Below are 26,240 nucleotides of genomic sequence, written 5' to 3' on the forward strand. Positions count from 1 at the left end.
CTCTAAGTGGCCAGTAAGGAGAGAAAAACAGCACACATGAGAACCATAAAATAACATGAATGTAAAATCAATGAATCAACAGAAATTAGCTCAATTGAAATAGGAGATTATTATCCTCATGCTACTAAACAGAGCTTCAACTTTACCAGCTACCTTTGGGAAAGGGCAGAGCACATTCATTAGCTCTGGGCAGGGGGCATTCATTAACACAAACAGCTCAACGCTCTGTGCCATGTTCCCCTGCAATAACAGCACACACCAAAGCAGCTGCACTCCATGCCTGCATTTCTGCTTGTCACTGAATGCCAAGTTACCAACACGGCTACACCAAGAGGTGCACTTTTACCAGCCAGCGGAACCATCAGTATCCAGACTCATGGGAATTAATCATAACTGTTAAAACAATTCAGAATTAACAAGAGAGGGAAAAAATAAATAAAGAGAACCAAAACAAATGCTATTCAGAGCTACAGAATGAAGATGATCTTTTTTAGGCAAGGCCAAGCAGTCAGAAAAGCCAAATACGTTCATGCTATGCCAAGCTCACAGTAAGAGCTCATTGTGAGCTTAATAACACACACAAAGCACCAAAATAAGCCATGCAAGAGCTCCACAACAACACACAATACTAACAAAACGGAAAATGACAAATATTCTATCCTGAACATTACTGCTTTTTATAAATTCTAAAGGGGTTTTTTTGAAAACAGAGCCTTAATGTACTAAGGCCAAAGTCTCAGACTCTGGCACAAACCCAGTCTTTTCAAGTAATGCCATAATAAAGCCAACACTCAGATGAGTCAGAATGCAGTTACCTATCCACAGACATAGCCATCAAGACACAGGGTCAGAATGTGCTGGCCAGCATACACACTAACAGCAGCACCACCTTCCCTGACTCCCTTCTTATTCCATCAGTTGGGGATGCATCAGCTCTTCGAGACACAAGCTAGATTTGTACAGGACCTTCAAAGTTAATCTCCACTGAGACTGTGAAAACTGTGGATGCACAGCAGTAAAGCTCCCATTTTTCTTTTTCAACAGCTCAAATTCAGCACAGAATGCACTTAAACAGAAAGCAACAAAAGCTGTTTTAAAAATACCAAATATACTTACACAAGCTTCTTCCTACAAAACCCAAAGTCGACCTTGCATTTGCACATACTGCCAACGGTACTTGCCCTAATAACCCCACTGGATTCTCACGTGTTTTATAATGTCTCTTATTTCCCTATCTGCACTTAATCTCAGTCACCTGAAGCCAATAAAGTTCACCTCTGTTGAAGGATTTCTCCAAAGCTGCTCTATAGTTTAGGAGCCAATAGCTGTAAGAGATTTTCTCAAAGCTAGTGCCCCACACAGACCGTCTGTGCAAAGCTTCTTCAATCCATCAGAAACAGATTTCTTTAAAAAGCAGACTTTAACCTAAGAACAATCTGTAATCTCATAATGCCAATTTGCTTGCCTGAGAGGGGTTAGTGCTAGCAAACAGGATGGATGCAGTATTCTAGGGCAGCCAGCTAAGTAAGAAATAGCTCTTACATAATAATACTACTCTGCCAGCAGGGCCACAAACAGTACTTTAAAACTAGGTAGAATCTGGAAATTCTCTACCTCCTTGAACCTAATTTCTTTGACAATATTACTGGTTGTGAGATTTTAAGAAAATTGGTTATGTAATGTGAAGTACCAAAGTCTTTCCTTTGAGGAAAAAAAAGTCTTCAGAATTATTCAATTCCACAGATTTCTCTCACTGTTGGCTTTCCAGCAGACTCCTTACATGGAGGAAACAAAGGCGTGCTGACTCATACGGATGGTTGCATAAAACGCACCAACGAATGCCTGATAGAAATCAAAACCCAAGCGTTTCTTGGAGCCGCTCTTCCTGCGGGCAGGAAAACCTCTGCCTGTCTTCAGTACAGAAAACCCTGCCTGTGAAATAAGCGGGGATTTCTCAGGGCCAAGGACCGCCGCTGTCCCTCCCGCGGGCACGCAGCTGCTCGGCCGCCCGCAGGACGGCGGCACAAAGTAGGTCAGCGAGGCACGGCGCTGAGCGCGCCCGGCTGTGACAGGACAAAGCAGGAGGGGGCACCAGAGCCTGTGCCTCATGGGTACCACAGCCTGTCCCTCACGGGCACCGAAGCAGGAGCGGGCACAGTGGCCCTGCCTCGCCCCCCAGGCCTGCCCGTGCCGCGGGGAGCCCGCAGCAGCCTGCGGAAACACGCGGCGTTCAAAGCGCCTGTTTTACACCAGCGGCGCTTGGTGCTTGTCTGTCGGCGAAGCTTCTCAACACACAAAACCGCACTCTGCCAACAATTCTTCACGTGAATAAACTTTTCTCTCGCTCCCGGTCAGGCCGCGGGAGCGGAGCGGGCAGAGAACGCAGCCCGCCGTGAGCGCCGGCTGAACCCCGACACCGCGGCCGAGGGGCCACCCGCTCACACCTGCCTCGGGAACTGCTCGGGAAACAAAGTCCCGGGGAACACACCCGCTTCCTATCTACGGTGGTGCCCAACCCTGCCGCCAGCTGCGGCACCTGGGGAAGCGAGGGCAGGGGGCGCACCGGCGGCTCCCGCGCCTTTGCGGACAGCAGGCTCGAACCCGCGCCGGGCCGGGGACGCGGGCACGGCCCCGCCACGTGGCCCGCGGGCGGAAGGCGGCCCCGCCGCTTCCGCTCCCCTCTCTCTTCCGCTGCCGCCGCCGCCGCTTCCCCTTTCCGGTTCCGCTGCGCGGCGCGCGCGTGCCGGAGCGGGTCGGTGGCGGCGCGCACGTGGCGCCCCGCGCGCCGCAGCCATGCTGGTGCTGTTCGAGACCGCCGCCGGCTACGCCATCTTCAAGGTGAGCCCGGGCCGCCTGCGGCGGGCAGTACGGGGAAACGCGGGCGGGGGCGAGAGTGAGGGCCCCCGCACCCCGTGCGGCCCCTTGCGGGGCGGGCAGGGCCGGCGGTGGGAGCCGAGCCGAGGGGCCGCGTTGTGAGCGAGGCCCCGGGAAGGGCGGCAGAAGGGGAGCTCCTCGGAGCCTGCAAGCGTGGCCTGCGGCCCTCGCTTCCTCCCCTGTGCCGGCGGGATGCCGTGTGAAGCTGTGCTCCCGCAGGGCCCCGCGGTGCGGGAGCGGGCGGAGCTCCGCGGGGTGCGTGCCCGCAGGATTCCCGCTCTCCCCGAGGGACACGCGGCCAGCTGCCCAGGGCTTTGCCAGCCTCCGGACCCGGTGGCTCCGGGCTGCAGCTTCCTGGGGCTTTGAGCGAGCCTAAACTAGAGTTGCTGCAGTGTCGTGCTCCTTTCTGGCTTTTCTCTTGCTCGGGTGTTGATTAAGGTACAGTTTTACTAGCTTGGTCACAGTGTGATCATAACATGTACAGTTTTACTAGCTTGGTCACAGTGTGATCATAACGTCCTTATTTTTTTTCCCCCTCCAACTTAGTCCTAGGGTTTAACTTGTGTGAACATGAGTGTAAGTGTGAAGAGAGGAAGGCTCTGGTTTCCTTTGCCTGCAGCAGAATTGCAGTTGCACCCTTGCTGCTTGTGGAGCACAGTATTTCACTCTTCTGCCCTGAAACCTTTTCTCCTCATTGGGGTGAAGCCGTGCAGTTCAGGCAGTATTTAAATATAAATTTTAATATTTCAGTTTCTGAAGGTAGGCTAGGCATAAAGCAAAGGTAGGAGGAGGGGCAAACAGAGAGAACTGCAGGGAGGTGTCTGCAGAGGTGCTGCAGTGTTTGCTGCAGGTGTCAGCAGTTACCCACAGGCGTGTCATTTTTATATGCTGACAGTCTTGATTTTAGCAGTTTCTGTGTCTTTAATTTTCTCTGTGTGCCCATGTCTGTTTATAGAGGCTAACAATTCTGTAGGTCCTGGTGTAGGAAAAATGAAGTGCAGGAAAGAATCATCTGGTGGAGGAAAGGAAGAGTTGCCCCAGGGTTTTGCTGTGCCTCACAGTCATGTGGGATGTTAATTGCTAGGTTTATTTGCTTAGCTACTAATTGAGCTCAAAAAAAGACATTCTCCTTCAACCAGGGCTTAAAAATCTGCCAGGGAGCAAAATTCATAATACTGGGAATGATTTCTGCACGGAGTTAAATTGCAATTGCATTGCATTTGCATCATGGGGACAAAACCACAAGATTTTTGAGTGAGATGTAAAGAACACAGTGTGTAAAGATCTCGACTATTCCCCTGAGCAGTTTTCTGTGAATTTGCCGTGCACTCTGCATTTTGTGAAATGTATGTAGATTCCAAGAGTGTAAGTGTTAATCTTGAGCTGTTTAAAAGCCGAGGGGGTTCCCTGTGTACAGAGATGGGATTAAGCCATTGCTGCCTCTTGGGTAATTGTTGGTGCAGTTGATGACCAAGCTGTGGTGACCACTGTTCTTTACAGGGATGTTTTCTTTTTTGTTTGGGTTAGCTCTGATTGATGAAAATAACTTAGGGGATCACTGCTTTCTGTTAAGTTTCCCAGATGTTTTATTTTTCCCAAGCAGTGGTAAATTTGGGTTTGGGTCACCGTGGTTATGAGTGAGTCCTGGAGAGGGGGTGGAGCAAGCCCAGTTTCAATAAAGAAGAAGAGGGTTTTACTTTAATGTGCCAGGTCCTGGAGGACACAGCCATTATTGAAGAACTTCTGTAATTCAGGGGAAAGTAAAAATGTTCCACTATTGCCTATTAGTAGGGTAAAGTTGCTGAGAGAGAATGGTGAAACAGAGATGATTGAAGTTGAGTTTGTTGACTCAATCAGTGTTAACTACAGTGTTAACTACTCTAAATGTTTCAGGTCTCCTGGCTTGAAGAACTAAATATAGTTGTGTGGTGTTTTTCTTTTTTCTTTTTTTTTTTTTTTTCCTGCAGGTTCTGAATGAGAAAAAGCTTCAAGAAGTTGACAGTCTGTGGAAAGAATTTGAAACTCCTGAAAAAGCAAACAAAATGTAAGCAGCTTTATGTGGGGATAGCAGTGTGGATTGGGCTTGTGGGAAGTCATGGCTGCCTGTAGTTGCACACAGCTGAGGTTCGGAATGAAGTACTGATTTTTGGGTTTCAGTGTTGTAAAAGCTGTGAACAATGATAATGTGAAATTAGATACTCTGAGATGCTTACAATGGAATATCAAAGTGAAGGAAATACCTTATGGTGTAATTAAGTAGCAGAAGTCATTACCATGTGTCACCAAAGCAAAAAAATGGAACAATATTTTAAGGTGATGTGGGTGCTTTGACAAGAACATCCAAGCTTGCCATGCTGCAAGTGTCAGTGAAATGACAGGGTTTTGTGCTCACAGGAAATTCTTTTGGGAAAAATAAAGCTTAATGCAGGTGGAACTATGTAAATCACTGAATTGAGAGCTAGCGGTGTTGCCCATGCCTTCGGTGAGAGTTAGCACCACTGCAGGCTTGCACAGGGATTGCAGCATCCACTAATCCAGCTGGCCTTTCTAGCAAATTGCCCTAAAGCTGGGGACAATGGTGGATTCCTTCCAAGTCTGTCTAGTGTTTTTATTGGAAGATTTCTAACCAGCTTTGGTTATAATGGATGCATCTGAGCAAGCTCTGCATTTTGTATTTATCCTGCTCTGTAACAGTACTTAGAGCAGAGGCCAGAATATCCCACATCTGCCTGTTTGTAGTGTGGTTAATCTCATCCTGGAAACATTGTCTTGGCCACTTGTTATACAGGATGTGGCTCTTAATGGGATCTCTACTCTGATAAAAATAATTCCTCTTTTGCCTTTCTGAAAAGGCATCAGTGTAAGCCTGAAGCTTTTGCTGGATCTGCAAATGCTTAACTCAAGTATTCAGCTATATCTGTGACCTTGCTTCCTTTGCTGATACTTGACTCACAACCAGCAGTGGTTAATCAGAGCTGGATTAGTTAAATGCCTGTCCCTGACAAGGAATTTATTGGATTGAGATAACTTCTTTACTGTAACTATATCTCAGCACCACAGACTGTGTGAGGGGTAGAGGGAAGCTGAGCCTAAGGATCTGACACTGTGTGGTTAAACACTCTTCATCTGATTCTTGGCTCTGGTCAGCACTTAGGGCATTAAAGAAATTTTTGTTGTTTGTCTTAAGCTCAGCCCAGAACTTGTATTCTAACATCTAATTACAGGGGAGGACTTGAGGATTCATGGGCAATGAATCAGTTCAAATTTAAAGTCTTTGAAGATGTATTTGGTTGAAAAGCATGTTAAATCTGAGCTGTGCAGGCTCTGCATTCCTCAGAGGCAGAACATTTCCTTTTGAAGATGAGTGGGAAGATGCTATCATCAGTCAATCAGGGTGCAGTGTTGAAATCTAAATGGATGATGTCTGTCTTTAAATATGAACTACAAAGCAAAAAGGGGGGTTAGGTTTTCTGGTGATGTTGGTCCAAGAAATACCAAATCAAAATTCCTTTTTTTTTCCTTCATGTAATTATTGTGGGACCCAGCTGAAATGTCACACCAGACTCAATTGGCCAGTTCAGTGCTCTCAGTCCTCTTTGGGGGTCTGCATATTGATCTTTGCTCTCTTGAAGCCATAGGGAAAAGAGAGGAGCTGTAGTACCAGAGGCAGAAAAAGTGGTTCTAGCATGTGGTTTATGTACACTTGTTTACACACTTCTATTTTGTTTCTGTAGAGTAAAGCTGAAACACTTTGAAAAATTTCAGGACACAACAGAAGCACTTGCTGGTAAGTGACTTAACACTATTATTACAAAAAATCAAATCTTTGTCATGCACTAGTTCACTCATTACTTGTCTGTGTCCATGCTCTTTTTCTTTTCTTAGCTTTTAAATTACAGGGTTTTAAAAGTGAGCTGGTTTTGATGGTTATGAGGTCACCTATCTGTAGTGCAGTAAAGATGTAATAAAGTCTATTTTTTTCCTTCAGTCCATATTTTTAAGCAGTTTACAAATGAGCACTGTATAAGTTGTGACTGACACATGTAGCCTGTCTGTTGTCAATGATGGATTCTTGTTGAAGCTGAATATCAGTGATTTGAGTCAACAATTCGTCACTACCACTGAGACAACAGACAGGTATTAGAGAACATTCATTATTACAACCACCTGGGTTTTATGGATACATGTTGTGCCTGTTTCAGCTTAAGAAAAGTCTGTGTTCTCCTCAAATTCAGGAGTTTAAGCAAAATGGAAAGCCTTATATTCAATAATTTTTACGAATTCTGCACTTAAATGCTTGATGTGTGGCCTGGTGTGAACAGAAATGGTAAGAATTCTAGACAATAATTCAGAAATGGTGTGATAATTACTGCTGAATGTGCTGTATGATTTAAGTAGGTGAATGTTCCAGGTCACATTTATAGTTAAAGATCAGTTCTTCATATTCTGATGCAGTAGGGATAGCTTATAAAGGAAGCAAAGAAGCAAGAATGGAGATGCAACCATCAAACATGAGATACAAGTAAAAGAATTGTTGTATGTTCCTCTCTGTGGCATATTTTTTGGATTATGTTGCTTTTGCATAGGTTTGGATTCACTTCATGTATAGTTAGGCTGTTTTAAAAAAACCTCAAAACATCCAACACCTTCTACTACTTTGCTTCAAGTTGGTTTATCTGTGAAATGCAGATCTTCAGCCTTCTTATGGCTCATTTATTTTGAAGGCAGGACTATATATGTACTGTTTCAAGGGGTTAGATGCTTGATAATTGGCCAGCTTGCAGGGTAGAAAATTATCTGCATTGCAGAAGGATTGAGAGGAAACTCAGCACAGCACTTTGATTTTACTTTTACATGTCATTAGGTTCTGGAAACCAAAAATCACTAACTGCTGCTCTGTTACTGTGATGGAGACTTATCAGTCCCAGAAGTTCAGTGGAGCACAGAGCTGACCCTCAGAGTTGTATAAGTGCTTGCTTAAAATATATTGTGTGGGATTGTAAAGCTTTTACAGAGCTATTAATATTTAAGAATGAAGAACATCCTTTAAAGATTCTCCTGTCTACATGCTGTATTAAAAGGGTCTGTCTGACTGTCCAGTTTGGCATCATTCCTGGGCTTTAGACAGTACATTATCATCACCAGAGAATGCAAATAAGCCACTACTCAATTTAGGATATCATGATTGCTGCCTAAGGGACCTGGCAAATGGTTGGTTAATTAAATGATACACAAAATATAACTTTGCCGTTGGAAATGTTAAACATGCATCTAAAGCATATGGCATACTGTTTGTAGAGATCCTTAAACAAAATGGGCAAAAATAGAACTGAAAACATATGGAGAAAGGAGAGGCAACTGGGAGAAAGGTTTTTCATTTAGGCCTTCAGAGGAGGATGTGTATAATTTTCTTCTATTTTGAGTTTTAGCTATTGCATGATAAAGTAGTATTGCAGCTCAGACTAGAGCTACTGGGGACAGTTAAAATAAATACATGAAGTTAGGAGTAATATTTTTACAGGTTTTAGGAGAGGAAAGAAACAGCATCTTTGGTCTTTTTGTTTTATACAGCATCCACAGCTCTTGTAGAAGGCAAGCTCAGCAAGAACTTGAAGAAGATTCTCAAGAAGATAGTGGCAAAAGATGCCCACGAGCAGTTGGCTGTGGCAGATGCCAAACTTGGAGGTGTTATAAAGGTGATAACTGATTTTGCTGTTTTTCCTTTTGTCTCATGCTACTGAAATGCTGTAGTCAGATTCCAGAGATTTTGCAGTTGCTAGCAATGGATTGTGCTGCCAGTGCTGTGTTTGCAGCATAGAGGATAGCTAATCCTAGTATGTTTACAGGGAAGATGTTTTGAGAGCACAGGTGACTCATATGGTAAGAATGCACAAGGTTTGCTTGATTTCTCTCATAAATATTGGTTAGAAACCCCGCAAGTAGAAAAATTAATTTTCTAATCATCCAATCCAGAAAAAGATTGGTGGGAGGAACCAACCAAAAAGCCTGAGCCAGGCAGACACATATTCCTCACTAACAGATGCAACAATAGTAGGGTGATGATTTATTGTCTTTCTGGAAGTGGACATTGTTGTGCCTTCCTCAGTGTGCAGGCAGCTGTGCACACCCCTTGGTCCTTGCCTGCCCAGAGGTTCAGTGAAGGTGGATGGCTTTCTCCAATGTCTCCTGGGTGTCAAATACCAGTTTCCCATCTCATGTCCAACTGCTCCCTGTTCCACTGAAATTTATTCTGACAACCTCCTCATGCTGCCTTAGGAGACTGTGTAGGCTGCAAGATGAGGGCTTAATGTTAAAGTGAATAATAGCAAGGACTTTGAACTAATTATTCACTCTTGTTCTCTGAAAAAGACACAAAGCCCCTAATCCTCTACCTCCAAATTTTCTTTCTGTGACCAAACTGCTTGTAGTAAACTTCAAAATCTTGAATATTAAATTGAATGTTCTACATAGCAGATAGAGCATTAATTATAAATCTGCTCTTCAAAGTGGAATATTAACTGTTTGGGGAACTGGGGGTATCACTACCTTGAGCATCAAAAATGGATGAAACTTGTGTGATCACAGGATTGCAGTGGGAAAACCAGTTAAAATGATGTAAGGCTGCTGGAAGAAGGACTTCAGAGGAATGTTGTGTTGTGCCTGACTTTAGACCATTGATTTCCACACTGCAGGAGAAGCTGAATTTGAGTTGTATACACAGCCCAATGGTTACAGAGCTGATGAGAGGAATTCGCTCCCAGATTGAAGGGCTCATAACAGGCCTTCCTTCTCGAGAGATGGCAGCTATGTGCCTGGGTCTGGCACACAGGTCAGTTCCTACAACTGTTTCATCCTGTCTGCCCCACCTCTGTGTCCCTGGCTGTGCTGTGCTGCTTGAAGTGTTCCTGAGTATGTGGCATGGTCTCATACTCTGTAAGTCAAGATACTTCTGTATCTGAAACCTTGTTTTACAAAGGAAGGGCTTTCAGTTTGCACCCACCCTTTAGGGAAAGGCTTCTTCACCCAAAGTGGAAGCTGGTAGCTTTCCTTTTCTCATACTTCAGGATATACTTCTGGAATGTGTCTGGAGCAGTCAAGGGAGTCATTTAAAGCTCCATTGCCACTAAGAGACAAGGTGGAGACCACAATTTGATGATTTGTGCTACAATTAATACCCATATCATAGATAATGCTAATATCACAGGCAGGGTTGTTCTTCCCTCCTTGTTCTTGCTGCTTTTTAGATTTAATGGAGTAGTAGTTAAATACAAAGTTGTTGGATCACCAAGGGATCAAGCATCCATTAGCGAGTAACATTTTAATCCATATTCTGACATGAGCTTGTCCTGTCACAAGCCATTGGGAAGTTAGAGAAATGCTTTGCTGTAGCCAATTCCTTAAAAGTGGGCTTGCTTAGAAAATGGGCATTAATATTGAAAAAGGACTTTTAAGATGCAAATCCTCATTGATACCAAGTGTCTTTCACTGTAGCATATAGAAATTGTTAACATAACATTAAAGCCAGATGGTAATGGGCTTTCTCAGACAGTGAAAATCTGTTCCAGGAAGTTTCTTTTGTTACTTCACATTAGTGTTGCTGGTATTTGCTGCTAGGGAGCTGCAGTTTTGTGGATTGCTTCCAGCTGCTGCCCAACTGGAAGTGCTGTTGACAAATACATTTTGTGGGGAACCAAGCAGAAAAACCAAGAGCCAGTTAATTTCCTGCCACAGCACTCATGTTCAGTCTGCAGCAGGTGGTACAAATAACCTTCACTTTCACCCTGGTGACAGTGGTGGGAGGGACACTTGTCAGGGCTGTTGTGAAGCTTGTGTCAGTGGCTTCTGGCCACAGCTGAGAGCAGTCAGTGGCACAGAACTGAGCTTGGTTTCAATGGACTTGTGAACAACTGTGTTCATGTTAAAAAGGAACAGGGGGGCATATTCTGCAACAGGATGTCAGAATGCTGATGAAACTGTATTTCTGTCTCCTCAGCCTTTCCCGATACAAGCTGAAATTCAGCCCAGACAAAGTAGATACCATGATTATCCAGGCAATTTGTAAGTATATTTAAAGCTTAAATTATTAATGGATTTGGCTTAGGATAGCTGATTTCTTTACATTGGCTAAAGAGAAGTAGTGCTGTCAATTTCTTCCTAGGATGTCTTAGTAAATTGGGCACTGATGCTCATCTAGGTTTAAAGTGTGTTTCCTCAACAGGGCTTTCCACAAGCAGGAACATTTCTAGGGTGATACCATAAACTGGTGTGCACTTTTTCTTAGCATAGAAATCAGCTGAACTACAGGCAGTGTTAGTTCAGTCCTCTAAGGGCTTTCCTTCCCAACATGCCTCCCTTCTGAGTGGTGCTGTGAGAATGGGCCCCACAGGGTAGCATTTTCTGACCCGTCATTTAGGTGGCGTCTTGCATAGAGGGCAATGTAGAAATAGACTCCTACATTAGGTGTGTAAATCACATTGCAGTGTGTAATGCTGCATTTTGTCTCCTTGCTTCCTGAATGGAAAACAGACTGAAGTTGTTAAAGCAGCTAGGAAAGCCCATTCCTCATTTTTCCTTGAAGAGACACACGTAGTAATCTGCACGTTTGCTTTGAAGCAGTGGTGAGGAATCCTATTTGGAATATTAATTCCCAGACTGTTGCCAATGATGAAACATAGTTAAACTGAAATTAATGATGTAATTCAGTTCCTTCGTCACTACCACTGAGACAACAGATGGGAATGTTGGTATTGCATTAGCAGGAAATATTTTAGCCTCAGGGCTCTCTAGCAATATATACTGTAGGTGCTCTAATAAACTATAAATCTGGTTACTTGTCATATCTAGTAAATGGTGAGCCCGTTGGTTTTGAATTTGGTATATTTATATTACAACAGCAACTAAAAGGCTTGCTCTTTTAAATCAAGTAATGAAATACAAGATAAATTAGTTACCAGTAAAACACTTTTTCCTCAAATTTAATAGGATGCCTAGATTTTACATCAACCTTGTGTGTAGCACTTTGGCTAACTAAGAGGAAGGAGAACTGGCTGCTTCACTCCTTCTAGGGGAGTGTGCTTTGCAGCTGTTAGGGAGTTTGTCCAAAATGGTCCCAGTGATAAAACTTTGAGGCCACACTCATGGGAATTCTAACATTTCTGCCTGATATTATGCAGTTCTCTGAAAAGTGAAGACTTCTAGTGTACTGCAGTTTGGTTTAATCCAATATTTACAGAGCAAAATACTTCAGGTATTCTCTCTTTACACTATTTAAATTGGTTGGTTTGAGAGTGCCACATTTTTAGGTTGTCCTTTTAGAAAAAGAACTCAGTCCTCCTTTCTTTTAGCGCTTCTTGATGACTTGGACAAAGAGCTGAATAACTACATCATGCGCTGTCGGGAGTGGTACGGCTGGCACTTCCCTGAGCTGGGCAAAATCATCACGGACAACCTGACGTACTGTAAATGCGTGCGGAAAGTCGGTGAGTGGAGAGGACAGCAGAGCCTGGCCCTGGCAGTGGGCACAGCGTGAGTGGCACTGGTGTGACACCCACTCACTGCTCATCGCCCCGAGCGGTGCTGCCTTCAGCAGCAGGGTACATGGTACATACAGGAGGGTATGTTTGCATCTGGATCTTGGTGCAATTTGCCATTTGGAAACTTAAGTCAAAGCTAATGCCACATCACCAACCAGTCCTTCATGGACCACCAGCACATCTTAGGATCATAATTAGTCAGCAGACCAGTTTGGAAATGAGCTCCTAAAAAACTGATGTAAAGAGAAGTGTTGCCTGTTTCTGAATGTTCTTGAAGAGAGCAGCTACTACAATTACTTGTAAGAGCAGGAAGAATGACTGCCATATTTTGGACACTTGCCTCACCTCTTGGGTTCATGTGCATTATATTGATTTATTTTTTTGCTTGGTTGGTTTTTTGTAATACTGAAGTTTGCAGTCTAGAGAGAGACTTGTGGTTTTAAGGGAGCTTTTTTCCCCCCAGTTGTAGAAACAATTAAATGGATTTGGTTAGTGGTAAGTGGCTGCTTCCTGGAATTCTATTCTTCTAATATTGTCAATGAAAATTTTACAGCAACTGGCTACTGAAAAGGTGAAGTATGCAGGATGGGTTTTCTGGGTTTTTTTCTAATTTCAAATTTAATGTTTCCAACCATTCCTAGTTGGTATGAGCACAAAGTCAGAGCACTGACATACATTTTAGGAATGCGGAATAGTGTGATGGCAGACTTGACTCACTGTTTTTATTTTGGCCTTTTATCTTCATCTGTTTCTGTGCTTTTTTTACTAGTTCATCTCACCCCCAGCACAAACATGCTTTCATCTGTCCCCCACAGGAGACAGAAGCAATTTTGCTTCCTCTGATGTTTCTGACATCCTACCAGAAGAGATTGAGGAGGATGTGAAGGCTGCCGCTGAGATTTCCATGGGGACAGAAGTATCTGAAGAAGATATAAACAACATAATCCATCTCTGTGATCAGGTATGTACACATGAATGGATAGGAGTAGGACTCTTATTTCAGCTGTTTCAGAGCCACTTGTGCCAAGGAGAGCTTTTCCCAGGGCAGTGCTAACTCTTGTGATGGCAGTGATGATTCCTATGTTGTTGCTTTCCTGATGTTCAGACATGAGGGTGCACAGTCACTACCTCATCTGAGCCATCTCAGGCTGTTGATATCAGCACAAGGCCTTCTGAAAGTGGCAGTCTTATTTTTGGGAGGAATTTTGCTATCATTGTACTTTCAAGTATTTGAGATAATAGCATTGTATAGCCTCTTTTTAATCTGTCACTGTGGAAGCTGGGTGATAAACCCTGGGTTAAAAATGGACCACTGAAGCCCCAAAAGATTTAGGAGGTCTACTCTATTCTCATCTGGGCTGCATGTGAAAAAACACCCTCTGACTTCAGTTGTGCCAGTTGGATCTCTTTGTGACTTTACCAGGAGCAGCAGGGTTAGGAGTTCCTGGTCTAGACCAGGCTGCTTTTTTATGTGCATTCAAATTGGGTATAATTGAATGAAACAAGTAAAGAGCATGTATCCCATTTCAAGAGAATGGTGGCAAAGATTTATGTAAAAATATGTTCAGGGTTTTGTCCTAAAGAAAATGTCCTTACTAAGTATTTTTGTTCTGCTTCTCTGTCTTTGGCATGTTGTTAGCTCCTTTATCAGGCGTTTTGCTGAGAAAATAAGTTGCATAAGGGAATAAGCAGAACAGATGTTCACAATATACTTTGTGGATGTAGCTCTGCTCTGGGAATACGCCCTGTCTAAAGCTTTCCGCAGCTCTGGCTCTTGGCTGTTTGCATTTTGCAATTTGTCAGTCTCCTACATTGGAATTCTCAGCACTTCCTTGTGTCAGTATATTTATCTCTTACTATTTTTTGGTCGGCTGATACTGACTCCTGTAACCAAACTCTGTCTGTGCCAGGTGATTGAAATCTCTGAGTATCGGACGCAGCTCTATGACTACCTGAAGAACAGAATGATGGCCATTGCTCCCAATCTCACTGTCATGGTGGGAGAGCTAGTGGGAGCAAGGCTCATTGCTCATGCAGGTGGGTTACAGTGATCAACATAAATAAGTCTTAGGTGACCTCGTCAGAGGTTTTCTCCAAGGAGCTGGTGAGCTAAAAGCATTATGTAAGGCCTGGTGAACATATCGTGGTAAATGGGGTGAATGCAGCACTTCAGGAATCTTGAGAATACCAGCAGGAGCTTGGTAGTAGTCTATGATGACAGAGTTCTCAGTTGGCCTGAATTCTTTTTGGAATATGAGGGCAACTTAAGTCACTACCTCTTCTGAGACACTTACTGAGCCTCCTGCTGATAGTTCAGTCACTTCTGAGGTAAAAAACCAACACTGAGTATTTATAGTCAGACTGGCTCAAGATAGCAGCCTTATTTCAGTTATCTGTGCTGCAGTTCTGTGATGAAATGTTCTTGCTGTCAGACTGTCAGGAGTAGGCATTATTCCAGTGGAATATGTTTTATTGAGTCAGACTTCTTTCCTGATGCTCAAACCAAGACAGTTGAGACATGAGAGACTGAAATGGTTTACCTGTCCTTCAGGAAACAAATGGGAAACAGCTCACATGAAAACAGATAGATCTGAGCTTCTTACACTAATCAGAAGCAGGAATCTAGCCTAGCTGCTTTTCTGACAAATTACTCTTGCTCTGTCACCTCTTTTTAGGTTCCCTCCTGAATCTGGCAAAACATCCAGCTTCTACAGTTCAGTTACTGGGTGCTGAGAAGGCACTCTTCAGAGCACTGAAGACTAAAAGGGACACACCTAAGTTTGGCCTTATCTATCATGCCTCCCTGGTGGGACAGAGCAATGCCAAAAATAAAGGAAAGGTAAGTTACATAGTTCTTTACTGGCTTGGCTTTTTTCAAGGCATTAATATCTTGAGCTTCATGATGGCTTGAGCTTCACAGTGAGGCTTTCCCATGGCTTGCCTTACTGTATTGCTTTATGATGACATGGAAAATACCACTGTCCTACAAATCTTTGATTATTGTTCACTCGTGTTCAAATAAAGGGAATAGGATTGTCTGTTTGACATACCTGAGCACTAGCAGGTGTATTCCAGATGAGTTAGGATGTAACACCAGCTTTCTCAAGGTGTATGTTACTATTTTCTTCCATGTGATAGTAAACTAAGGTGTTAAAGGCTTTAGTGTTGCTTGGAAATTGGACTCTTTTTGTAGTGGTTGTTTACAGCTTGGTCTTAATGCTTAGTCTTTCATAATGCAGGTGGATGAATATGTGTTGGAATTGTAGAGAAAGCTGGAAATTATGCCTCAGACCAACCTGGTCTAAACGTTGGGGTAGAGTAGGATATGTATAACTGACTTGCTGTCTCAGACATTTCCCTCTAGTTATCAAGGAAGCAAGGTGTTACATTGACAGTATTTCAGTGTTGAAAGAATGAGACACTAATTACTTTTTGGACTAAACACTACTAGTAAATGGTTACTTTGTTCTTTTGTATGTGAGTATGATTTCCAGATCAGAGTGAATCATTGCCTTATGTTAAGTCTTAGCATTTAATATTATTTTTGGCTTTTCCAGATCTCTCGAATGCTGGCAGCAAAGACTGCCTTGACTATTCGTTACGATGCCCTGGGAGAGAACACCAGTGCTGAAATGGGAGCTGAGAACAGACTAAAAGTAGAGACGAGACTGAGGCTTCTGGAAGAGAGAGGGGTAAGTCTTGCAGAGAGCTGCATGAAGCTGTCATTCTTGTTCAGGGTGTGATTTCCTGACACTGCATTTTGACTCTTCTCTCTCAGTAGCATATCACTCTTACCCTGTAGTTTTTCCCAGCTTTTGCTGCAGTGGCCAGGTGTGTAAGTTGGCTGCAGGCATTTGTGTGTCAGCTGTTCTTGTTTACAGGGTTGTCTTTATTTGCTTTATACTGAAGAATCTTGATAGTGACCAAGATTATTAAGATTATACCTTTACATTCCCTACATCTCTATGAATTCCAAGGATAGGCTTATTATTTCATAGTTTCTTTCTCTTTACCTTAGAAGGAGTATTTGTGTCAATATTTTTTCCACCCTGGTTCCTAGAATCTGGACAGAATCTGGTGGTGCTTGGGGAGTTTTCTCTGTAGCTAAAGCAAGATGTTATTCTGCAAATTGCTGCATTGCCCTCCTACCACCTGATGCATATCCTGGCTCTCCACACCTGCTGTTCCATGTTGCCATCAGCACAGGGTGCTGGGAGAACACAGAGACCCTTTCCTCTTTTAGGCAGCTGCTGCATGTGATCTTGTGAATGACAGCTAGGTTCAGCCTTCCAAGCTAGATCTGATGCCACTACTCTACTACTGGCATCACTAGAACAGAAAAGAACAGTCCAGAAAAACCTGCCCACTCTCCATGGAAGGTGAAACTTCCCATCAGAACAAAGGCAACGTGTTAACACCAAAACACAAACCAGTCACCTGACAAGTACACATTTAATTTAGTTTGGAGCCTGTGTTGTGGCTTTAAGGGTGGCTCTATGCCAGCTATAGGGTGATACCTGTCCTGACTTGCAGTTATTCTTGCCAAAGGAAAAAAGTGCACAAATTTGAGCTGCTTTTGGGAATTTGGAGGTACAATATTATGTCATGTTGCTGTTGTATATTTGATCCAGTAGTAGATGTCCCTTCCTGGAATTGGGCCCTTGAAGAGCAGCATTAGGAAGGCCATTCTCACCTCAGCCTTCTTCACCTCAGTTACCCTCCCTGTCACTGCTCTACACTCAGATGTAAAGCTAATGCAAGTACACAAGAGCTTGACCCATGATACATGTCTTTCTTTCCATTTCAAGAGCTGAATAACTTGTGTTGTGAATTCTTTTCCTTATGAGTAATTTGTTTTTCATATCTGAATTTTTCTTGTAGATAAGAAGAATAAGTGGCACTGGAAAAGCCTTGGCCAAGACAGACAAGTATCAAAACAAGAGGTGAATAGTTTTTCCTTTCAGCTTGGTTGAGTAAAAATAACTCTCTATGTTTTTATTTCTGAAAAGCTTTTTGGTTGTGGGTTGGGTTGACCTAAGATCCAGAAAGCATTTTCTGTGCCATTTAAACATTGATAATAAGTTCTGTCAGTAATAAGAATTTCCTTTTTCCAGATTTTCTAATAGTAAATTATTGACATCATCAGATAGCAAGTACTTTAAGTGCTACCAGCAGCCCCCCAAAAAGCAGGGTGTTAATGTATAGCAGCTTTATTTATTAAAATTCAAAATTTTCTCCAAATAAATTGGAGAAAATCAGAGTTTGAATTAATTTCTTTGACATGGAAGCTGTCCTAGAGACCTACTTAAGCATCTTATTCTTAAAAACAGGAAAAAAACTAGACACCACTTGTTCTGAGCAAATCTTCATCTCCTTATTTAAGTCTTGCATGTAATAAGTAACATGTGTTAAACAATAGATAAGGTGGTTTTGTACTCTGGACACTGTTAGAACAGTTTCTGGTGCCCAGAGTGACACTGTAAATTGCAACTGGGGCAGCTGAACATCTGAGGATTTGAACAAGGTATTATTAGTCTGTGCTGTGACATCTGGGTTTATTGCTTAATTTGGTTGCAGGCTTCTTGCTTAGCTTGCCCTGCTTATTTTGCTGAGCCTTTGGTGGAGAGAGAGCAAGAGCTCAGCAAAATCAGGTTTCAGTGCTCATTCTGTGAGGAAAAATCAGCACTGTTGCACCCATCTGCAGCCCCCAAACATCTTTCTGGAGTCTAGCTGTAACTTCTATTTCCATATGCCAGGCATTTCCAAGCGTAGTGACGGCTGTGATTTCTGGAGCAGCTTTTGCAGGCAGTGTCAGTCAGTAAATGAAGCATCAGGGCGTGGCAGGAGGCAGGAGCTGAGGGAGGAGGTTGTTAAAGAGACAACATAGATGCTGAGGTTTGACCTCTGGAAATGAGGAATCAGGAACTCCTGCCAGGACATGTTTCTGCTGTTAGACATGCTTTGCAAACATGTCTAGGCTTGGGGAGAATCTGAAGATAATTCCTGGCTGTTTGGCATAGTCTAGCTACCTAAAAGGGAAACTAATTCAGTACTTGTCAAATTGTCCTTGTAGTACAAAAATGGCAGTACTGCTGCATGGGCATGTTAGAAAGGCTAAAATAGTGTTTTAAGGAGATGGGCAAGAATCTTAGTCTTGTATGGAACCATGGATTTTGTATGAATTAGCTAAATTAAAGTAATGTATCAGAAGTTAAATGCAAGTTAGTTTTTAGAGATGAGATTCAAGTGAAACAGTTCTGTATGCTTTCCAAAAAAGATGCAAGAGATGCTGTATTTGTCTTATTTATGGGTTTGGGATTTTGTTTCCGGTTTTTGGTTTTGTTTTGTTTTTAATTAGCAGTATTATGATAATGACAAGGAAGCCAGTGAGCACTCACTTGGGTTTATCTGAAGCAGAACCACCTTTTGCAAAAGGCTGCATAATCAATTTCTTTAAATCAATATTCAGTGTTAATACCCATAAAAATAATTTGCCATGTGTAGAGGATGAGCTGATGGTACTGTCTGCTGGCATTCCCACATGCTTCCCAGCTCAGTTACTCAGCTTCAGTTGCTTTTATAACCTGTGCAAGGCATCTTCAGATTATTTTAGAAAAGTTCAGATGTCCGTTATGTGTCTGGGAACAAAATATTTTAGACTTAGTGTTTTGAAACTTCTTCTTTCTTCAGCAGGAATTCTGTTCTGAATAAGAAAACTGCTTCATTTCTGTTCGATGATTCAGTTGCCCATTACAAGTTCCAATTAAAGACAACTGGATTTCAGGGTGGCTGGTTCCCTACAGCCTGTGGAGGAGTTTGGAACTGAACAAATGAGCATGCAATAACTGAGAAGAGGCAGTTTCAGACACAGATATTATATTATCACATAAATTCAGTGATACAGGTGCTACAGCAATGAGCCATAACATTACCCTGCCTTGTGAGTTTGTCTTCTAATGGTGGAGAGGCAGTGTAGTAAAAGCAGAAGTAAAGCTACTTCTAATGCTTTGTGTGTGTGTGTTTATTATTACCCCTAGGGTACAATTATGGGGTAATATACCAAATATAATACAATGATACACCAAATGGTGGGGAGCTGTGACATATGGCTATGCTGGATAGGCTTTCAGCATCAGAGAAATCAATGTAATGGCTAATTCAAGTGCTCTGTGGAGCCTTGAACAGGTATAAATCAGGATCAAACTCTTAGTTAACTGGTGTTTTCTTTTCAGATCAGACAGTTGTACTTTGTGGGGTATCTCTTCCCTAGTCATGATTACTGATAAAGGCACTGTGTGTTGGAGGGAGGGCCTCACTACCTGTAGATGCTTTGTTAGCTGAGCAAGATTGATTTCAAATATTCTTGGTAGGTTGCCTTGGAAAGTTTATGTTCAACTGCGGGGTCTTCCCTGAAGGTTTGCTCTTCTTAATACATAAACTGACTTTTTTCTTCATTACAGTGAAGTAAAAGTGTTTGACCCCTCTGGTGACTCAACACTTCCTGTGGTTTCCAAGAAGCGCAAAATTCAGGAGGTGGATGAACAAGACACAGAGGTTGCAGTGAAAGCAAAGAAGTTCAAAGCAGAGATGAAAGGTTGGTTGCTGTACCTGTGCTGCTGCCATATCACCATTTGCATTGTGCAGTTGGGCTTAGCAGTTCCAGCCAGCCACAGTACCTGGGTATTCTCCTTGAGAATGGCAGTGTGTTTTAAAAAGTGACTGACACCAGACTGCAGTCAATGTACAAGCAGTTGTAAATGTATAAGAACATTTAAAAACAAAATTCTACTCATTTTCTTGCAGAATTTCTTGCTCAGCAGGTTTGTATTTAGTATCTTGAAGACAGAAAAGCTGCTCTCTGTAAAACCAGAACTTGCCCTATTTTCTATCAAGAATACTATTTTATTCTGTGTAGAAGTGTTTTCTGGCATTTCTCAACATATAAAAAGGTCAGAATTTGATGTGAAATGACACTTGGAAATTTCCATCTGAATTTACGTAATACATGAACAATTGTTATTCTCTGGGGAGCTAAAACTGAACTATGTCCACAGTTGTTCTTTCCTTCTCTGATAGGTTACTGTGGCAAGAAAGATTTTGAACTGCGACTGCAAAATAATCAACATTGTGGTTCCTTCTAAGAAACATTCTATTCTCACCAATGTGTAACTTGAGAGGGGAAAAAATGGGGAAAAAAAAGATGACTGAAGTCACTTCTGTGAGATCCAGAGCCAAATCTGGGCACAAACTACTCACATGTTTTGCCAGCTGCAGCAGGTGAGGGCTGTCAGAGCCTTCCCTTTCTGCCATCTCTGCTGCTCTGGTCTAGGGGATCAGAGTGTGGAAATCCTGGTTCAATGCCTCTTCATGCTCAGGTGATGGGAGGTGTGATCATTCCAGACACCACTTAGTCCATGTGTTCATGGAGGGAGCAACTTGCAGGACTCTAAACATAGCTGAGAAGTAAAGTTACACTGGAGGGAAGGAGAACCCTTTGTGCTGTAAAGCTGGGATCTGTGCTCCACCTTGTTCTCTTATACTTAAAATAATGAGCAAAGGACATGAGTACTTTGGAGGCTTGAACTTTGCCCATTTGCTTTTGGAGACTGTGGGTGTTCTCACAGTGACTGCTTTGGAACCAACTTCCCCTGCTACAGCCAGAACTGTTCCCTTGGGCTTCCCTTGCATTATCAAAGCAAGTGTTGGCATCTCACAGGCTGGAGCTCATTGCAGGTGAAATATTACATTGCTTTCCAGCCTCCTCTTTTATAGTTTGAGGAGGATATTTCAGTTATTAGTTATATTATTCAATGGTTGGTGCTTTTATTCACAAACCTGCTTATGTTTGCTTCATTTACTTTATTTCCAGAGTTGGGGATTGGGTGGAGCTTAGCAGATATCATTGAGCTGGAAGTAGTGTCCAGAATACTTGTGGACTGCTGAAATCTGTGCTGTTTTGCTGCTTGTTTTTCAAATTTGCCCAAAACTGAAGTACAGGCTTCAGATGTGTTGCTTTTCTTCCTTAAAAGATGGGTAACTCTTCAAATATGTGGTTAATAGCTCCTACTTTTCCCAGTTCTTTCTATCAACTGGGTTATTTTATTTGACTACCTGGGCATTAGTGACAACTATGCCAGTTGCTTCAGACTGTAGAATAAATGTTTCCAGAGAGTTTATTTATGTCACCTCTATGCAGAATTAATCCCTTCAGCCTGTCCTCTTGTACCTTTGAAAATAGCATTGTTTAATGTTTGCAAATTATATTTGAGCACCCAGCATGGGTACATGGATTTCTCCAACACCTCTTAGACAAGCCATAGCCTTGCTGTTTTCCAGCATGATTTCTCTGATTGCACAGTGTGCTAGTGGGGGCTTGGTGGTCCTAGAAGGCTGAGGAGCTCAGCAGGTCACATAATACACAGAAGGGTGCAGAGTACATCCCAGCATTAAGATTTATGTTACATGTCCACTTGAATATGTATGTGAGCCTTTAATGTCTGCTGTTCTTGGCTCTGTTGTTTTTTGCTGCAGTGCTCTATTCAGCTTTTGCCTGGTCAGAGATAACACATCCAGACAGTGTGTTGTGAAAGAAGTCCTGCCTCCTCCTTCCCCGTGCTGTTTGTGCAGCTGAATAAAAAATGGGGGTAGTGGGAAAAGTAGTCCCAGAAAAAAAGGCATTCTTCTACTAAAAATTTTTGTTGGGCTTGTATTACAAGAAGAAGGTAAAGGACAGGAAGGAGCTGGGAAGCTGCCACTGAAAAGTTTTGGTCAAACCATTGCTTTTAATATCTTGTAACAAGGGTCAGTATTTTGCATTATACCAGCCTGAAGCGTGAATGTTACTGCAAGATGAGATGTGAGGTGTTTTCTCTCTCAGTTTGGGGTGCATGAATGGCAGTACTTTGAGTGGGAGCTGGCAGGGGGTTGAGGGTTGAGGTGTGACTTCAAAACACACGCCTTTTATACCTGTCAGGAAACCAGGTGGAAGGATTAGTGCCTGAAACAAGTTATAATCCACTTCAGGAGCTGTCTGTTAAAACCTGTTTTCATGTTGGTGAAGGGAAATAGGGCAGGTGTTTCTGTGACTGTGGTCTCTGAAGTCGGATGTGGCCAAACAGAATGCATACCACCAGCAGGGCTAGCCAGTGTCCCCAGGGAAGCCTTCAGCTTGCATTTAGCATCAGGATATGCTAAAGTTAGTGACTTGGGAAGGTATCTCTTGAAAAGAGAAATATCTTCAGTTAAGGGTGTTAATGGAGTGAACCCTGCAAGATACAACAGCTTGACAGGGTGTTCTTTACTGATAGGCAGTGTGACTTCATTCTGTACACGTGGAGCATTGTCTGAAGGAGGGAGGGTACATCAGGACATCAGGCTTCTGTGTAAAAGCTTAGACAAAAATGGTGAGTGGAACCACTGCTGGTGATGTTCATCACTCCCAGGGCCATCAGTCAAACTGCTCTTGAGGCTGCTGCTTTCTGTGCCTCTGTGCCCCAGTCAGAGCTATTGGTTTTCTTGTCAGTTGCTGTTTATCACAAAGAAACTCCCACTGGCCTTGATTGACTTGGAAGTATTGCACCTAGAGGGAAAGACCAGCACCCCTGGAGCCTTTATCCTCATTCTGCTAGGTACAAATATGTGAAGTCTTGTGATGAGCTTTGCTAGAAGGCAGCAGCTGAAATCTCCAGGAAGGGCACTCCTTGCTGTGAGAAGTGACAGTGCCTGTGAGCACCCAGTGCACCATCATCTGCACTGTAAATTGTGACACTGCCTGGTGTCTCAGACTTGATGGCATCTAGGGTAATAACAAGAAATTATTTTTTTTCAAGGTTACCACCCAACATTTTTCTTGGAATTGCATGTTTTACCAATCCATCTGAGTAAAAACATGTAGCATAGCAAAATACAATGTGTATGCTCCTGTTATACAGTGTGGCTTTAATGTAGTTTATGCTTATTTTTCAGCTACTTTTAATTTCCCATGTCATACATAGGGAGGTGAGGACACTTATTTTTATACCTGCTTTGAATGCCTTATGCTCACACACTGTTCTCTGTGAATTTTGTGTATGGCAAAATCCACTTGAAGTTATATTTACCGGATTTTTTTATCTAGAATCTTTTGCTGTTTTGCTTCTGGTATGTTTTTTAATGTCAGAAAACTGCATGTGTTGGCTGTATTCTTCTGTAGACATGCCTAGAAATTTTTTACCTTGAAGCCAACTTTTTTTATCTAAAGCTAATGTTAGAGGCAGAGTTTGAAGTGTTATTTTTGACTCATATAATCCTTCTTCTGGCTTGAGGAGCTGAACTTGTGACAAAGTACAATCAAGATGTTAGGAGGTTGTGTGGTTTGGGTCTTTTTTTTTAAAATTGAACTTGTTTCTTTTGTAAGTGGTGAGTGAGTGTTCTTGAAAATTAAATTGATTCTTTCCTGGGGGACATATGGTGAGAAAATGACGTCTTGAGGTGTACCTCCAGTAGCAGCTAGCTATACATACCACAAACACCACTGGTTTCAGCATCAATTTTGTAGCTACTGAAGGACAGCTATATTATGAACTTAGTCATGGGTACTGTGTGAAACTTGGTATCCAGCACTGACTCAGCTGTGCAAATTTAACTTGGGTGTGCTCCAGTAACAGCCTGGCTGCTGCATAGGCTGTCAGCTTGGTAATGATTTCTGCTTGGTTTCTTTACCTCGAGATTCCTAAGACTGTGGGATGTATTCTAGGAAGTGAGTGGTAAATCACAGTTCCATTACCACTGTGATTAGATAGGGCAGCTGTTGATGAATTGTTCTGAAAAGTAACTGTAAGGTCATTAGTAAATCTTTCCCTGGGTTGACATTCCTCTCAGCTTATATAAATAATATTATAAATAATTCCTGTTGTCCAGGATAGGAAAGTGTTTCTGCATTAAATGCTTGAAGTTGCATGAGATCTTTTGTGTTTGCCAGTTTAAACAGTAAAGAAAACTGGTCTGCTTCTTAACAAATTGCCAACATCATGATGGAGAAATCAGTTGTGAACAAGCTTACTGCTGGCTAAATGTATTTTTAAGGGGACATTTAGAGTACTTTTGCTGCTCCTGTGTGGGTGGTAAAAATACTTGCCATTTTGTCCAAAAAACCTGGACATTTGCTTTTCCGATGAAGTACTTGAAGGTAATTTGGCAAACAAAGGAAGACATGCCCGCTTGTTTTAAACTCTGGGAGCAGCATAGAGGAATAGCATGCTGTGGATTCACCAGGAGATGTGAATAGTGCTGCCTGAACGCTGGAACTCGTGTCTGAAGTAATTGTATATTTTGATTATAGCAGGGAGTAGTTCTGCAGGTGAGCTAATGCAGAAGGGAAATAGGAGTCATTGCATCCTCTCACATCTTGCAGTTTTTCCCTTTGCACTCTTAATAACTGACAACTTGCCTTCTCTTTTTGTCCTTTCTGTGGTACAGAAGGGACAGCTGTAGAAGATGGTGAACCTGTCAAAAAGAAGAAAAAGAAAAAGGATAAGGAAAAGCAAGCTGAAGAAGAGATGGTACTGAGTGAGGAACTCCCCACCAGCCCTGTAACTGAGGTGAGAATTGCACAGCTACCTGATCCTTTCTGGGAAAGTTCTCTCCCAAACATAGAGTGTAGTGTGAGGGGTTGGGAGAAATTCTTGTATGTATAATCCATGGCATGCAAATAGTTTTGCTCTAGTAACTTTTTGTGATATCCGTCACTGTAATGTCCAAGAAGATTTGCATTACAAAATAAGATCTGGAAAGTTTGTGGTTGCAATGCCTCCATTCTCCTCCTGTCCTCTGCCCACCTCCAGCTCCAGTCTTCCCCCTCTTTGCCTCTTTTCTAGTGGGAAGAGTGTCCCTTGGTGCCAATGCACAGGCATCCGTCTCCACTTTGGGACTTGCAGGGAGCAGAGGCTGTACCTGCTGATTTGATACCTTCTAGCAACAGTCGAGCAGATGGGACCAAACCCAGCTTTTTGCTCAGTTCTAAAGTCCTGTTCCTAACAGAGGGTTTAATTTTGTGCTCTTTGTGTATGTCAGCTGCAGGCCTGAGGACTGAGCTGTGGCAGCATGGCACAGCCTCCCTGGCCCTGTGAGCAGGCAGTGCACTCAGCAGCTGAGGGGGACATGGCTTGGGCTGTGCTCTGCTGAGCGTGGCAGCAGGGTGCTGCTTTGCTGGGAGCCCTGTTGCCTAGCTACACGTGTTGCTTTGCTCTTCCATTATGCTTTGTTCATGGCAACATTTGTTTGTTTGCAGAATACAGAGAAAAAGAAGAAGAAAAAAAAGAAAATGAAAGATGAGGTTGAAGACTGATGTGGAACAGGGGAAAACACTGGCCCTTGGACAGCTGCTTTGGAGTAGCATTTCTTAACATAATTTGTTTAGCCTCTTGCTGAAAACTAACTTCCCTGTGTTGCAGGAGGGCAAGGAGATGGATTTGATAGCTGTCTTCTCCCTGGAACAGGATACCCTGGTGTCTCTTGATAACTAGGAGGATTACTGGTTTCTTTTGTTTAAAAGCTCACAATAGATCCTCTTTGCACAACCAGTCTCCACTGATGAGGAATAAAAACATTTTTATGGAGATTTTATGCCTCTCTCTTTTAACTTGTTTGCTGTTTTTTCTAGCCATTATTAGGACTATTTCTGAGATGTATTGTTTTAAATTACTAATCAGTTCTAAAGTTCTAAATGTGTAAATGTTCTGTTGCAGTTTATTCTCTTAAAGATTTTAAAGGTTGTAATATCCTTAAATTTTCCATAGATTGGATACAAATATCTGTGTATGATATCAAAGGTGCTTTGAATAGTTGAGGTGTGTT

At 42.6% G+C, this 26,240-nt stretch overlaps 1 protein-coding gene and 4 non-coding genes across 5 annotated transcripts; all 5 read left to right on the plus strand.

The window, feature by feature from the left end:
• Nucleotides 1-2,687: 2,687 nt before the first annotated feature.
• On the plus strand, nt 2,688-26,004 carry NOP58 (NOP58 ribonucleoprotein). The gene is made up of 15 exons (XM_064434063.1): nt 2,688-2,838; nt 4,842-4,918; nt 6,609-6,661; nt 8,446-8,570; nt 9,567-9,703; nt 10,868-10,932; nt 12,219-12,353; nt 13,223-13,368; nt 14,318-14,444; nt 15,083-15,246; nt 15,965-16,099; nt 17,289-17,350; nt 19,868-20,001; nt 24,864-24,985; nt 25,675-26,004. The coding sequence occupies exons 1-15, from the start codon at nt 2,794-2,796 to the stop codon at nt 25,729-25,731; spliced, it is 1,584 nt and encodes a 527-aa protein (XP_064290133.1). The 5' UTR covers nt 2,688-2,793; the 3' UTR covers nt 25,732-26,004.
• On the plus strand, nt 6,923-7,011 carry LOC135309489 (small nucleolar RNA SNORD70). Its single transcript, XR_010369745.1, has one exon. It is a non-coding gene; the product is annotated as a small nucleolar RNA SNORD70 (small nucleolar RNA).
• LOC135309490 (small nucleolar RNA SNORD70) lies at nt 11,523-11,610 on the plus strand. The gene has a single exon (XR_010369746.1). It is a non-coding gene; the product is annotated as a small nucleolar RNA SNORD70 (small nucleolar RNA).
• Nucleotides 13,468-13,551, plus strand: LOC135309487 (small nucleolar RNA SNORD11B). Its single transcript, XR_010369742.1, has one exon. It is a non-coding gene; the product is annotated as a small nucleolar RNA SNORD11B (small nucleolar RNA).
• LOC135309486 (small nucleolar RNA SNORD11) lies at nt 14,612-14,697 on the plus strand. The gene has a single exon (XR_010369741.1). It is a non-coding gene; the product is annotated as a small nucleolar RNA SNORD11 (small nucleolar RNA).
• Nucleotides 26,005-26,240: the final 236 nt, after the last annotated feature.

This window comes from Passer domesticus, chromosome 10, assembly GCF_036417665.1.
Source record: "Passer domesticus isolate bPasDom1 chromosome 10, bPasDom1.hap1, whole genome shotgun sequence".
Classification (NCBI taxonomy): domain Eukaryota; kingdom Metazoa; phylum Chordata; class Aves; order Passeriformes; family Passeridae; genus Passer; species Passer domesticus.